Source organism: Lonchura striata, chromosome 9, assembly GCF_046129695.1.
Source record: "Lonchura striata isolate bLonStr1 chromosome 9, bLonStr1.mat, whole genome shotgun sequence".
Classification (NCBI taxonomy): Eukaryota; Metazoa; Chordata; class Aves; order Passeriformes; family Estrildidae; genus Lonchura; species Lonchura striata.
The window spans coordinates 12,378,235-12,393,005 of NC_134611.1; the positions used below are offsets into that span (position 1 = coordinate 12,378,235).

The 14,771-nt window shown below is 40.0% G+C and overlaps 1 protein-coding gene across 2 annotated transcripts; it reads right to left on the minus strand.

Annotated features, from left to right (window-relative positions):
• Positions 1 to 257: 257 nt before the first annotated feature.
• Positions 258 to 14,735, minus strand: CMPK1 (cytidine/uridine monophosphate kinase 1). 2 transcript variants are annotated; one of them, XM_021529024.3, is made up of 6 exons: positions 14,530 to 14,735; positions 5,742 to 5,888; positions 4,722 to 4,874; positions 3,134 to 3,210; positions 2,953 to 3,049; positions 258 to 2,472 (listed from the first exon to the last, which is right to left on the minus strand). In XM_021529024.3, exons 1-6 carry the CDS (start codon positions 14,602 to 14,604, stop codon positions 2,431 to 2,433), a joined length of 591 nt encoding a protein of 196 aa, XP_021384699.1. In that variant the 5' UTR covers positions 14,605 to 14,735; the 3' UTR covers positions 258 to 2,430. The 2 variants fall into 2 exon arrangements, with proteins under 2 accessions (XP_021384699.1, XP_021384708.1); XM_021529033.3 differs by lacking the exon at positions 14,530 to 14,735 and adding an exon at positions 12,067 to 12,335.
• Between the last annotated feature and the right edge of the window lie 36 nt (positions 14,736 to 14,771).

Here is a 14,771-nt window from a genome sequence, read left to right on the forward strand (position 1 = left end):
CCTGTGCTCAAAAGGACCTTCAGGACTTCAGTTTGATGGTGAAAACTGAACTTCTATACACATATATGTGCATGTGGCCACGTGAAGTATTTAACTCTAATAAATACTTACTTTACACAGATGGATATATATGAAAAATATCCTTTTGATAGATAACTGTAAGGCAAGCACTCATTAAGCCACAGAACAAAGTTTATTGGATCTCCTCAAATTCTTTATACAGTTTTGCTGCTAAATGGACACAACACATTCGCATATTGCCTTTAATTTTTATTTCAATCATAAGTCCATCTTGAAAGAAGTGATAACACATTTAATGGCATCTTCAATAAATAAAATGACAAAAAAATCTAGTCCTTGCACAGACACATTACAATCCACTCCAAATTCAATACTGCCAAAACATTGTTGGGTGTTTTTCTAAAACCTGCTTCAGAGGTTGTTTTAGCACTTAAATACACCAGAAAGTATATGATGAGAGAAAATTCTGAACAGAACTTGTGAAAACCAGTAACTTAGAAGCAAGAGTTAATGAAATCTCTCTAATTGGATTAAAGAACCCAGATTGAAGTATTTTTTGAAAAACCCTGATTCTAACCTTCATATTAAAACATGCAGTTTTGCTGGATCCTATCCATGTCAGCATACTTAATACAGAGTTAACAAGAGTTAAATTCCAGGTTTTCTTATTTTATTTTTTTTAAATGAGAAATTCATGAAGTGAGAGCATTGGCCTCCCACACTCACAAAAGCAGTCATGTCCATATATTCTGCAGTAGTAAACAGCTCTTTGTGGCCAGTCCACTGCCTGAACTCCTACCAGAGTGGAAAAGCTACTGCAGTTTACCCTTGGTTCTGCACCCATTTCTTCCCCAGTCCAGGAGCCTCAGCAACCTCAGTGAGATAAGAATTCCTGAAAATACAAATCTGACTGCAAAATGAGGACCAATACATCTGATTCTAATTAAAAACTAAGCTTAATTTAAACCTTCTTCTAAATGAAGTCGTGACTAAAGAAAAGCTGAGCATCAAAATTTCCAAATTGCAATTCTGCGTCATTAGCATGTCACAAACCAATTAGAGTGTCAGTTAATGTAGGAACAACCACTCCAGCACTAAAATCAGTTAAAACTCTCATCTTCATGCCATCAGTGGAAGCTTAGGGCACAAAAGGAATGCATGGTTGGGCCCCCCCAGACCTATGCATACTATATAAGGGACAGAAAAGCTTAAACAAAAGACAAAATTGCACCACATCTGTGCAAACATTTCAACCAGGTTGTTTCAACCAGTTTCCTGCTCACCTCAGCTCCTCCTGCTGACTGCATTTGGCTTATTCAAGAGAATATGGGGAAGCAGGACTCTGTTTCAGGGAATGAAACTTTTTTCTGCAATTATCTTCCCCTCAGCTGACCCCACTGCAACAAAAGTGCAATAACTTACAAACTTCTCAAACAAACAACTATTAAAATTACACATTTTAAGGGAAACATATTCACTAGTTTAACCTTAAAAATATTTCCCCAGGTAACAAACCTTAAAGCATTTGGTAACACAGTATTTCAATAATAATAGAGAGAATCCATTCCACTTGTTACAAAAGACAGAACTGTCAGAAGATTTTGCTTACTGTACACTTTTTAAGAACTTTGCCATCTTGTGAATACTATGCTGCAGTTAAGAACATAGCTATCATTTAAGATAAATGAGTATTGAAATCTAAACTGACTTTCTTAATCTTTTGCAAATGAAAACAAGGAAAAATCCAGGGCCATGTCATCCAAGAACTTGCAAGACAGTTTACATCCAGAGTCATAAGGAAGCACCACTTTCCAAAAAGTACTTTGTATGTCTGTTCCTGAAAAGCATATTTAATAGTTTTTTGACAACTGCTAAAACAGATTCTCATACTAACTGTAGCTTGACTTAGAGAATTCAGGTCTGGAGATATATAAGGGAATTTTGGGCAAAATTATACTTAAAAAAAAAAAAAAAAAAACCTGCTAAATTTGGTCCAAGCATCCATGAAAACCTAAGGTATATGGGTCCTTCATTGATTAATGCTGTTCAGTTGATCTTTAAGAAGAAAGTAGGAGTACAGCGATAAGGAAGAAGAAGGACTGCCCATGATAGGCACAGAACTGTGACAGAATAAACAGTTTCTTTAGAAAGATGTACTAACTGTGATTCTGCCATGTGAGCAACTGAACTTGCAGTAATGGAGAACCCTGAAACTTTATACTATAGACACAAGAAATTATTTCCTATTTAAAAAACAGATCCATTTCTGATCAACTGTTTTACCAATCATCATTAGATATGTGAAAAAAAATAAAAAAATCTTTTAAAATAATTACAAAGAGTGGACTGCAGTAGCAGCTATTCAAGCAAGATTCAAGCACAAGTTTAAATGGAGTTTCAAGCTGGGAATTAGCCTTCTTTGTCGAAAATTTGTACAACTTTTTCAAAAACCTAAAACGATAAAGAAGAATTTTATGAAGCATTCATCAAACAGTTACTCCAAGTTAAACCAACATAAACAGTATTTTACACTACTTTCAAAAAAATACAGGGTTTTTTTAAAACATTCACAGTAATTCTGTAACAGTGATACTGGCATCAGTTTTGGGAAGTGGACAGAAGAGCAACACTACTTGAGAAGAGCAAAAGCTCATGAAAATGAAGAAGGCAAGACCCTGTTAAACACAGAAACACTGGAAATGTGTTTAGTTCAGCTCACACTCAAGCAGAACAGATCAATTTCCTCAAGTTATTCACATCTTATTGGGTCCTTCAAGAGTCCAAACAAGAGTTCCACAACATCCCTGAGTAATAACATAACTGCTTCATTAGCAGGCTAATCACACACACACACATACATACACATCTCAGAAGAAATGTCAAAAATATGCACCCTGCCATCCCCATGTTTTTTTTGGCATATATACTTACTTCATCAACAGATTTAGAGGCATCCACTTTTCTGACTTTTCCCATTCTTTCATACAAATCTATTATCGGCTTAGTAGACTGCAGATATGTATTAATTCTAAGAGAAAGCACAAGGAGAAAAAGAACACATTACATAGAAAAATATAAAGAGAAGGGAACTGAAAAGTTTTGAAGCCAGTACCTCTTCTCCAGGCTCTCCCGGTTATCATCACTCCTACCACTGCTCTTGCCTCTTTCAAGACAGCGGCCAATACATATCTACAAAAAAACATCAAAAGGATGACTGCAGCCAGGAACACCAGCTGCCATCCTGAGAGCAGGAACAGACAAAAATCCTGTAAATCTAAATTGGCCTGGCACACAAAACACAGTCCAGATTTGGTGGGGTAACCACAAGTCACACAGGAAGTTAGTGTCTTCTAGAGAAGGATGATGGTTTACAGTCCAGTTCTTGAGAACAGGATTGAGGTCAGAGGAACTAAAAGCAACACCAAACTCTGTGATTTGACTGATCCTCAACCTGAGACATAAAAAAAGAAAACTACCTGATTTTCAGGTTTTCTTGAAAAGCAGCATGTCAAATGGGACTATTAGTATATGTCTGCACTAAAGGAAAGTCACTGTCTGTTCTCTCACGAATTTTGTAAGGCAAACTGACAATACTAAGTTACTGTCACTTAAAATGTTCTTATCTGACATTGCTATAATGAAGACTTCAAAATCTAAGTAAAAAATGAAGTACTAACCATAGCTAGAAGTGTCCCAATGAACTAAGTTTTTTAAACCTTTAGCTAAATAAGCAAAGCTGACACATGTACACTCTGTGAATACTCTTATCCTACTCATGGAAGAGGAAAAGAGTTAAAAAATATTTTCCTACTCAGTACAATCATAGTAAAGATCATTTAGGCATTGCGTATCTTTAGATCTAGTAAAAAAATCAAAATCACAAAAATTAGGCCCCATGAAGTGAAAAAATTAATTTAGTCTTATTTAAGGTTTTAACAGAAAAATTGTAATCCCTCATGTGCTCTTTAAGATTACAAAATGATAGCAAATAAGTAAAAAAAAAAAAAAAAAAAAAAAAAAAAAAAAAAAAAAAAAGAGACCAAAATCTCAGGAAGTTGGGGAAAGGGGCAACAGGAAAAAAAAAAGTCAGCTTAAGGTGCTGGGATACTCATAACAGTTTTTATGTTCAAGGGCACTGACAAATTAAAAAGACAGCATATCATGGCATGTGTTAAATGAATGTAATACATCACTGTCAAAATGCCCTTGTAATTTAATGACTTGCTGAATAAAATGTTGATTACTGACTATCCTCATAGTTATGAGCACAGCTCATAACTATGAAAATAAAGATTGCTGCACTTCAGAATTAAAACAGACATTGCACCAAGTCATTTTGGACTAAACAACAAATTACTAAGAGTAAACAGAATAATATTTTCTGAAAAGTAACAAATAATTCTGTAAAATGTATTTAAAGTTTTGATAAATTTTCTTTAAGAATGCAATTGCCCGGAGTACTTCCTCAATATGATTTATTCACATATGATTACACCAAGTGTTATTAGCTGTCTATTCCAATAAACAGGCAACCTTTCATGTGCTAAAATAAGTTGCCAAAAAACCCTTCAAACACCCAGGCCAAGTTTTCCTTCTACTCTTACATTAGCCCATTCTCCCTGTCAGAGCTTAATTGTTCTTCTTGAATGATTCCCACAATATTGCAAGAAAGGAAGTGACAGAATTACACACTTCATTACCTCATTGTCACAATCAAAAAAGAGAACAAAGGAAACATCCGCTTTTCCATCCATAGTCTTAGTCCAGCCTTGAAGATTATCTTCATTCCTGGGAAATCCATCAATCAAAAACTTGTTCTTCTGGGAATTGGCAGCCATTGTTTGATCCATAGCCTGATAAAAGATAATTCAATTCACAATCTCCTGCACATATTTATCTACTTATTAATTTACCCCCAAGATGTTGACATGGTAAGTTGAGAAGCATTTATTTTAGGATTATTGCAGATTTACAAAATGTGCTTTTGTTTCACTTTCAATGCATGCTGGTTAATTCACTGATGCGCCAACACAGCTACTGTTCAAACTGAATTAATTATTTCACAAAGCTTAAAAATCTCGTAACAAACAAATCTCATAATAAATCCCAGCTTTAAAGCTTATTTTCTACAAGATACCGGGAAGTGTCTTTATACAATAAGACATCAGAACATCCCTGATCTGAAGTTAATTTGGAAGGAAAAACTCCAGATAAATTTAGTGCCATGAACAGCAGCCTTTTTTTGACTTAAAAGAGATACTCTCATTGTTTTCATGGACATCCAACAGAGGCTGAAACTTTTCCTTTCACAAGAACATCAGTAGGTGGTCATCTCCTTCACCTGACTATCTATTTTGACAAAACTTACAAATCTTAGTGCCTTTAAGGCCTCCAACATCCAAATCAGATATGACTGAACGGACCAAGAGGTCCAAAAGCTAGTGCAGGAAAATAAGAAATATAGTTTCACTGCTTTTCCTAGAGCTACTAAAAAATACAAGAAAATAAACATAACCAGTTTTCACAGATCCCCAGGTATGAGAGGCCATCAGCTCTCCAGCAGTCACAAAGAAACACAAGTGAGTGCTGAGAGAAGCAGCTCTGTGTCTGCCCATTCATACTGCTCACACTGGAGGAAATGCAGTTCTGTCAGAAGACAGCCACTGCTTTGTTGCTTACTCTGCAGGAGTGACCCAGCAAGGAAATAGCCCTTCCCTTACCCTCTTCAGCAAGCTGATTGTTATTTCAACTGGCACGATCTCCCCCTCCTTAATGTAGTTCTCAATGAGTTCTCCATACTGGGAGCCCGGCCTTTTCCGCTCGTCCCGGAGAAGGTCACCGGCAGAAAGGTGTGTGTAGCCATACTTCTGCAACAGGAAAAACAAACACAGGCTCCCTTCAGTCAGAGCATTTGTGCAAACCTAACATCAGCCAGCAGTGTCAGCCCTGTTTACCCTTGCATTGCAACAGGAAAACCCAGGGAACAGCATCTTGCCAGCGGTGGATCTGCTCCATCTTCAGTGTGCAATCTGACAATAAAGCACACTCTGCACGTAACACACACAGTAAGAACCAGAGTCATTAAGGATGGAAAAGACCTCCAAAATCATCAAGTCCAGCCTTTGACCAAACATCATAGTGACAACTAAACCAAAGCTTTAAGTTCCACATGCAGTCATTTCTTGAACTCTTCCACGAATGGTGACTCCAGCACCTCCCTGGGCAGCCTTTTCCAGTGTCTGACAACCACATCAGTGAGGAAATTCTTCCAGATGTCCAACCTGACCCTCCCCTGCTGCACCTTGAGGCCATTTCCTCTTGTCCTGTTGCTGGCTGCCTGGGAGAAGAAGCCGACTCTTATCTTAGTACAAACTCCTTTCAGGGAGTTGTGAATGACAAGGTTTCCCTTAAGTCTCCTTTTCTTCAGGCTAAAACCCCCCAGCTTCCTCAGCTGCTGCTCACAGGACTCACTCTCCAGACCCTTCACCAGCTCCATTACCCTTCTCTGAACACACTCCAGCATCTCAATGTCTTTTTGAGGTGAGGGGCCCAGAACTGGACATCCTTGGGGAAAATGCTCAACAGGGCTTTGGTCAGGTATTTCTGTACCATTTTCAAAAGCAGTTTTGTTATGTTTGGAAACAAGATAAGACAATAATTTTGTTTAATTACCTACTTAAAGAAAATACATAGGGTGATTGCAGGTCCTTTGGAGCTGGAAGAATGTCCCAAACACAGGCTAAGTCAGAAATCTCTATGTTCATGTTGTGGTTTCTGGCACCAGCTTCCTCCCCTACCTTGGTGAAATCACCTGTAACACAGCAGCTACACAAACAGTCCTCCAGCCCCTGCTACCTCCTTCCCTGGGATGACCATGGAGAGCAGCCCTTGTGGAAAAGCAGTGACTTCTCCTAAGGATGACGTGGTAGATTAAGGTAAACAGCTACACTGGTTCCACCGTCTGTCACACCACATAGAGTAAACAGAGAGATCAGATTCAGATCTATCAAGATGATAGCAGTGTGCAGGAAAACAGCACACACCATTGCTCTTTCACCTCAAACTACAGCTAAAATAGTCACTTATGAAAACTACTGATGGAAGTATTTAATAGACATGAACTTCTCAGGCATTTATCATTGTAAATAGATACCTAGTGCAAGCACACAAATGCATTCCTATCAAAGAGAAATGCACTGTTACAAATAATAATTTTCTCAGCTCATTTAACACTGCAAGAAAACTAACAAAGTGCACTATGCTCCTTGACCAAATATAAGTCCATCAAAACAGGCAATAAAGACATCTCCTTGGCATTACCTAAGCTAGCTATACATCCAAAACACAGCACGCACATAACATTCTCATCTGAAAGTTTTTACACAAAACAAAAGCAGCAGCAAAAAACTTCAGGGTTATCAGTTTGGCTGCAGCAACATCCAAAGCAAATTTCAAACAAGGTGTCTGAGAGGCATAATAATGTGACTACACACTTGCTGAGGCTGTGAACTTTGGATTTAAAAACTTGGCTACTGAACTAAGTACAACAGAAATATTACACAACCCACTAAGTGACTTTAAAACATTTCAGTTGCTTTCCAATTTCACCCACAAAAGCATGGAAAGTTAGTTCTGCCATAGTCATAATTTAAGAAGGGATATAATTACTTAAATCTCCAAAACTGTACACATTTGGCAAGAAACAGGAGCAAGATTTTGCTGTAAATAAGTGTGAAGGAAAAGCTTCGCAGACATCCTCTGTAAGCTCACTGTACTCTTGCTTTAATGTACATTGCATTTGGATATGCCTAACTAATTGCAAATCTAAATATTTATAACCTACAGAAGCCATAAACCAGAATAAATTGTTCCTTATAAGCAAGAAACATTACTCTGCTGAATGCTAAATTAACATGTAGCTCTTCTTGCTAAAGTTATAGAATGATGATTTTTTTTAACATCAGGTTTCTACAAAGAAGAAAACAGGAGGAAAATATAATCCCTTAGGTTTTAGAGGATTACCAAACCATTTAATTTTCCTTGGCATTCCCCTTTTCATGCATGAAAACGAAATGGAGTCAGAAAATTTTTGGAATTCTCCGTCTTTTGCAAGGGCAAACTAAAGTAGTTTTTAACAGCTGAACTGGAAAGCAAAAGACAGAAGTGTTTTAAAGTGCTTTTGTACAAATAGACTTGTTTGAGATAATAATAAATTATATTCAAGACTAACTCTCAGAATGGCTTAACCAGGCAATAAGAAAAACAAACCTCTCCTTCAGGGGCAAAACATCTATTTGTGAACTGTACTGAGCCAAGCGCCAAAGAAAACACGTGGGTTTAAACAATGCAAACAAGGGGGGAGAGCGGCTTGGCTGCTGCTCCACACACAGAAGGCTTCAGAGATGTGGAGCTCGTGCTACCCTTGCCAGTTTTAATCAAGACGTTCAGGGCACAAAGTTTTCTTTCATTTTAGGTCATAGAAACCTTCAGCAGGCATCCTGAGCCGCAGCAAATCATCGCAGCGCCGAGGGCTCGCAGAAGAGACTGTGACAGAACCACACAAAACACGGGTCAAAACGCTCTCAGGCCTGGACAAGGTCTGCCCTGGGCAGCAGGACTTCCCAGCAGGGCCAAGCACATCCTGATGCAATCCACACAATGTGACTCATTGCCACTCCTGCATCCTCCTCTGCAATCAAAAAGGGAGCAGGACTCTTACCAAATAATGAAAAAGGTGGCCAAATAATGAAAAAGCAGTTTCCCTAGCTCTTACTAGGCACAAAATGTCACACTGAAAGGACAACTCGAAAAAAAAATAGGTCAAAAAATAATTTCCAAATACGTGGATGCCAAGCACCTAAAATCTGGAGAGATTTTGATATTACAGAGAAGAAAAAAGAAAATGTAGAATTAACTATTCTAAAATGCATTTCAGAGATAATGTTTTCTGCTATGCTGTCAGACTGGTGTGATCTAGAAGAAAAAAAGATTAAATCGGTAAGTTACTATTACACAAGTTCTCATTACTACACAAGTAGTGCAAACCCTTGGTGCTGTGATGATTTGCTCTAATTCAGGACACTTGCCAAGGGTTTCTCTCAGCTAAAATAAAAGAAAATTTTGTGCCCCAAACACCTTGATTAAAACTGGCAAGAGTAGAATGAGCACCACATCTATTTATTAGACAAGTTCTCACTATTTCTAAAACCATTTTTTGAAGTATGGGTCTCCAAATATAACTTACAAAAATCAACTGTGAAAGAAAAAGTGCTGTCTTCAACACCACTCAAGATCATTCTCCTCTTTTGCTTTAAAAGAATAAAACATAAAAATATTTTTTTTTAAATCCCAGTGAAATGAAAAGGCAAACTCAAATTTCCATCCATCCCATCACAGCAGTAGTGGATAGAGCAGATCAGATTACCACTTGCTGTTTGATCAGCCTGGCCAGTCACAGCAGGACAAACTGCGACACACAAGCTGTGAGCTCCACATCTCCAAATTCCAACCCGAGACTGCAGCTTCCCCAAGATGCCCTTCCAGCTTCCTTCTGTCAGCTGGGATTTGCAACTTTCACTCTGCAGACAGAACACGCTTTGTTTTCAGCAAATACAATAAACAGATGCATAAAAATGGAAATCCATGAGTCACATCAGGCTGGAAGCAGGTGGAGTCTGCCCCAGCAATCTCAGGCAGCCAGGGAGGATCAGAGGTGCCAGGAGGGATCAGAGGTGTGCAGCAGCTGACGCTGGGACTCCTTCCACACCCCCTTCCGTGGGGCACAGGTTTATTTCTGATTGAGCCCTGGTGGTCCTGCAACAAATCTTCCCACTAAACACACAGCTTGAGACTTCCTTAAGAGAGCAGAAGCCAAGAAGCAAGAGAAACACAAATTACTGCTTTGACCTTGACTCCTATCTTGGCTTATCATTGTTAGTTTGAAAATGAAAGTCACAGGGCTTAAGATTTAAACAAATAAAATACAAACTTTTATTGCCCTAGTTCTGACCTGTCATATCTTGGGCAATCTTAATAAATAACCAAAATTTGCTACATACACCATTCAAGAACTAGTTAAAATAAAAACAGAACTGTGAAAAGCAGTTCTTCTTGTGCAGCCTTTGGGGTTTCTTTAACCTAGAAAGCTCTTGTCAGTCCTACTAGCATGTGGAATTAAATCTTTGGGGCACAGACTATAATGCAGCAGTAGACCTTCTGTCAGCTTATTCCAGTTTTTAAAAATGAAGAAATTTTCTTAGTTTGAAATATGTTCTTGTCTCTGGAACACAAAAACAAACAAAACCCCACATTAACAAACCAAAACACACAATGGACATCCCACTGACAGTGCCTCCAAAAGAGAAGGGTGGCAAACAGAGCACCCCAGCTGCTTCAGGAGCACTGACTCAAGTCCAAAATCTAATGCCTAGTGTTCTGCAAAATTGAAATGTTCAGGGATAAACCTTCAGGAGGTAGATTTAAACACTCACCATGTTTTTTAAAATAAGTTCCAAAGTTCAGAAATACAAATTTATATTCTAAAAATCAACTATGAAAACTTAAAGCTAAGTAGAATACTAATACATGATACTCATTAAAGAAATTTCAGAAGCTGAGTTTAAAGCAAACAATTTAAACCCTGTTTTTATTTCAAGGAAGTTAACGCTGTATCACAGCAGACTTCTAGAAGACAATTAACACATGACAGCAAAACCTAAATCCTCTGCTACTTTCAGAGGACCATTTCTGATACAATGAATACTTCTTTGCATTGTTTCCTTTACCCTGGGAAATCTCCTTATCATATATCCCAAAGCAACTTAACAGCTTTTTCCATTTGGGTATTAACTTATGCCTTTATAAAAATGAGAAGGCTGAGCATCCCACTTTGCGGAATTAATTTTAGATTTAACCATAAACACACAGGATAGGGCTATGGTGGAGGTGAATTATATTTTAGGTACACAGAGAGCAATGCCTTGCATAGCCCAAATCTCTACAGATCACCTCGCCAAAACAAACAGACAAAAAAGTACAACTCAAATCTTGCTTGGAATAAAGACAAATTATTTAGTTACTATTCTACCCATCAACCAAAGAGCTTTGCATCTCAAGCAGAGGTTAGAAGGATTTAAAATTTAAGCACAAGAAAGCATATTTTGTGCAGATTTGCTGAATGCATTTTTTTTCCTTGACTTTACCATAATGATTTTTTTACGCAAAGTTCAGAAGTCAGCAATAAAGCACATTTCATTATCTCACAGTCACAGAAGATACACTGTGGAATGCATGAAGGTTATTGCAAGAACCTGCATTCAAATGACATCATTCAACTAGAGCTCAAATATTCTGCCTCACACGACACCACGCAACAGTCCCAGATGATGGCAGGCTGCACCTAACAAAGCTGTGGAAGGTTTCAGGAGTTAATCTGCAGAGCTGGAAGGGAGAGGATAAGAACTTAAGAGGGAATTCTGCTTCATCCCTCTCTAAATAGGAGGAACTGCTCCAGAACAGCAGCAATTCTGCTGTATTTGCATTTCTCTGACAATTCTGTGTCTGTGGAACATGCAGGAGTTAAGTCTTCCCTCCGTATCGGAGAAAACCAGCCTGGTTCAGCTGTCTCATCTAACCTTATCTGTGGAGATAAAGAATCCTAATCACTTACCCACTGTTCCCTTTCTTACATTGTGTCAATACCCATTTCCACTTGTTATTAGGTCTTCTTCCTTCAAATAATTTCTCCATTTGTGTCCAAATTTGGCACGAATACATGCCTTCTCCACATTCAGCGACTCCAGCACACACATATTGAGCAGTTAAGATTTACAGTAGTATTTAACAAATACATATTTCACCTACAACATGGGATACCCATCTCCATTTTTTGGGAATGTAAAGCACAGCCTGCAAAAAAATTACAAAACGTCTTTAAGAAATTGTTCCCAGGTACTTAGTACATAATATCTCTTTTACTCTACAAAACACAGACACCCTTGGTTTTTAATAAAAATGGTTTGATGCTAAATTCATACAAGAGCTCACCTCAGCCAAATGAGACTTCTTCCACATGTGATGTGCTCTGTCCCAAATCTCCAGTATGAATAGCAACCAAAACGTATTTATAGCTCATACTGACTTTTTGTTCAGCACAACCTTCAGCTCTACAGCAAGATACTGGGTCAGATTAATTCCAAATGTAAACTAATATTATTCCGTCCATTTACAACAAGGATGAATGAGGTTTATTATTACTCAGCTACAGCCCCCTTTTCTCTGTGGCAAACTGCCAACAGGGTTTAAAACACAAATAAAAATACACTTTAAACCTAAAGGCAGCATTGACTGCACACAGGCTGCTCACTCGCCTGCAGCAGGGCTCTCTGGGGGCTGCCAGGGGCCACAGGGAGGATTTGTGCTTAGACAAGCTGTGCTGCTGCTCTCCAGTACCTCTGCTGTGTTTCACCCACACTTCCCTGTTCATGTGCCCTTTTTCTGAAGTTTTCCAGCACACTTGCATCAGTCCAACTGTTCTTTAAACTACCTCAGACCCTCCCTGCCTCCCAATGTAGCCAGTGACTCTCGTGGAGGTGTCTGAGCCAGCAGGAAGGCTGTTCTTTGCATTCAACAGGTCTGAGTGCTTTCTACTGTCAGCTCACTGATTCCAATAAACTTCTTTCCACGTAGTGAACAGGATTAGCAGAATTAAAGCAAAGTTGCATTTATTCAAATTTGGATTTCCTTTTCCAGGCTTAGAGAAGAAAATAAATACTACACAACTGACATTTTTCTTTTTGCGTTTCTAGCTGGAAATATGATTTGAGTAGCAATGGCTCATTTGAACTCCTCCTTATAAAGTGGTCTTTATCCAATTATATCAGCCTATCCAGCTATAGGCATTTATCCTCCTAAACACAGGCCAGCAGCCACACAAGGTACTTCAGCCCTGAGGCTACACTAATGGTTTGCTGAAAGCCATTAATGACAGCCTACAAGGTTCCCCTATAGTTTAAGCCCATTTGTTTGCTATGTGCCAAAGGCTGAATTTGACCTTACAAAAAAGGCTTTATGAGCACTGTGAACCTTCCATCCCACAATTTAATTTAATGAATATGCTGGTTTGAATGCTAGTCTGTAATTTGAGGTTTAAATCCTTCAGAACAAAAGTCATAACGGTATTTTTCAGTCTGGACCAAATTCACTTAACTTAGTTATACAACACGGAGGTCTGGGATGTAGCAGCAGCGTGGATAAACTATAACAGCACTCCCAGGTAACCACCAGAACAGAGGACACACACAATGAGTCTGTTCCAGGAATTTTGGGGTTCTTTCCCACCAACAGATTCAGGAACAGGGGTATCACCACAGCTCTTAGCCAAATCTTTCCGTGAAGGTATGCATAAATTTTGATCCTATATAGCTTTTAATTAGAAAAGTACATACAACTGCTCAGTAAAAAAAAAAAAAAAAATAAACAAAATAGCTGTTTCAAATCCAACACACACACATGCTTGGAAGCATTCATCCCTAACTATTTCTGTAATTATCCACTTGGATACACTGTAATTATCCCTGCGGTTTTTGGTGTTTAAAAGGACAGTACTACACCATGTATCATCCACTGCTCTTTCTTGCGTATTTGTTGTCTCAAAAAGCTGGAAAAAATGTATTTGGAAAACTGAAAATTTGATAATATAACTGAAAGTTTAGTCAAATTATACTGTCAGTCTTAGGCTCTTTAAAAAGAAGGATGAACGATCTATGAGATCAGGATATCCTTTGACCTCTATCATATTGTGTCACAGGAAAAAAAAAATTGTTCTATTTTTAACATATTACTTCCACAACTTACTGAGATGGCACTGGGTATAAAAGCCAACACCCTGCAATGTCTGCTGTACCAGCTGTAACATTTATGGGACAGGCCCCGGGAGACACGGACCTTGATCCATGCGAAGTGCACGTATCCTCAATGGCTATCAGACACATCAGCTCCTCTCCCAGCCCGCAGCTCCGGCTGCCCGAGCATCCGGGTGGCAGCCACCGACGTGGCCGTGCAGACGTGTAGGGAGCCACCCACTCGGGATGGGCTGCGGGACCGGCCCGGCAAGGCAGCACCCAGGGTGGACGCCGGCGCAGGCAGACCCACCAGCAGAGTGATCCCAGAGGGAAAAGGGAAAGGGAAAAGGGGAAAGGGAAAAGGGGAAAGGGAAAAGGCTAGGAGGCCTGACAGGGGCTGGAACGGGAACAGAAGGGCTGCCCCACCACTTCACCCACTAAAGGGGAGATGTGGGACAGTTGCTTTTATTTATGGCCTCGAAGGAGCGAGGAATGGATGGACACTCGACAAGGCAGATGGGGGTCCCGCCACGCGGCAGAGCGGGACACGACCCCCAGCGACCACCCCAAAGAGGGTGACGGACCCACAGGGGGATCCGACACCTCCCAGGGCCCCACGCAGCCGGGGCGCCGCGGGTCGCCGGGCCGCGCAGCCCCTCCACCTCACCTCCACGATCCGGGCGCACTGCGTCCCCTTGCCCGCCCCGGGCCCGCCGAGGACGAAGACGACGACGGGCTTCATGAGGAGAAGGAGGCGGCGGCGTTGCAGCAGCAGGACAGCGGCGGCGGGGCGGCGGCCGTGGGGCGGCCGAAGCGCGGGCGGGGAGCGCTGGGGCCGAGGCCGGGACCGTGACCGGGGCTGTGACTGTGGCACCGCCGCCGCCGCGCTGTCCCCGCGGAGGGAAAGTG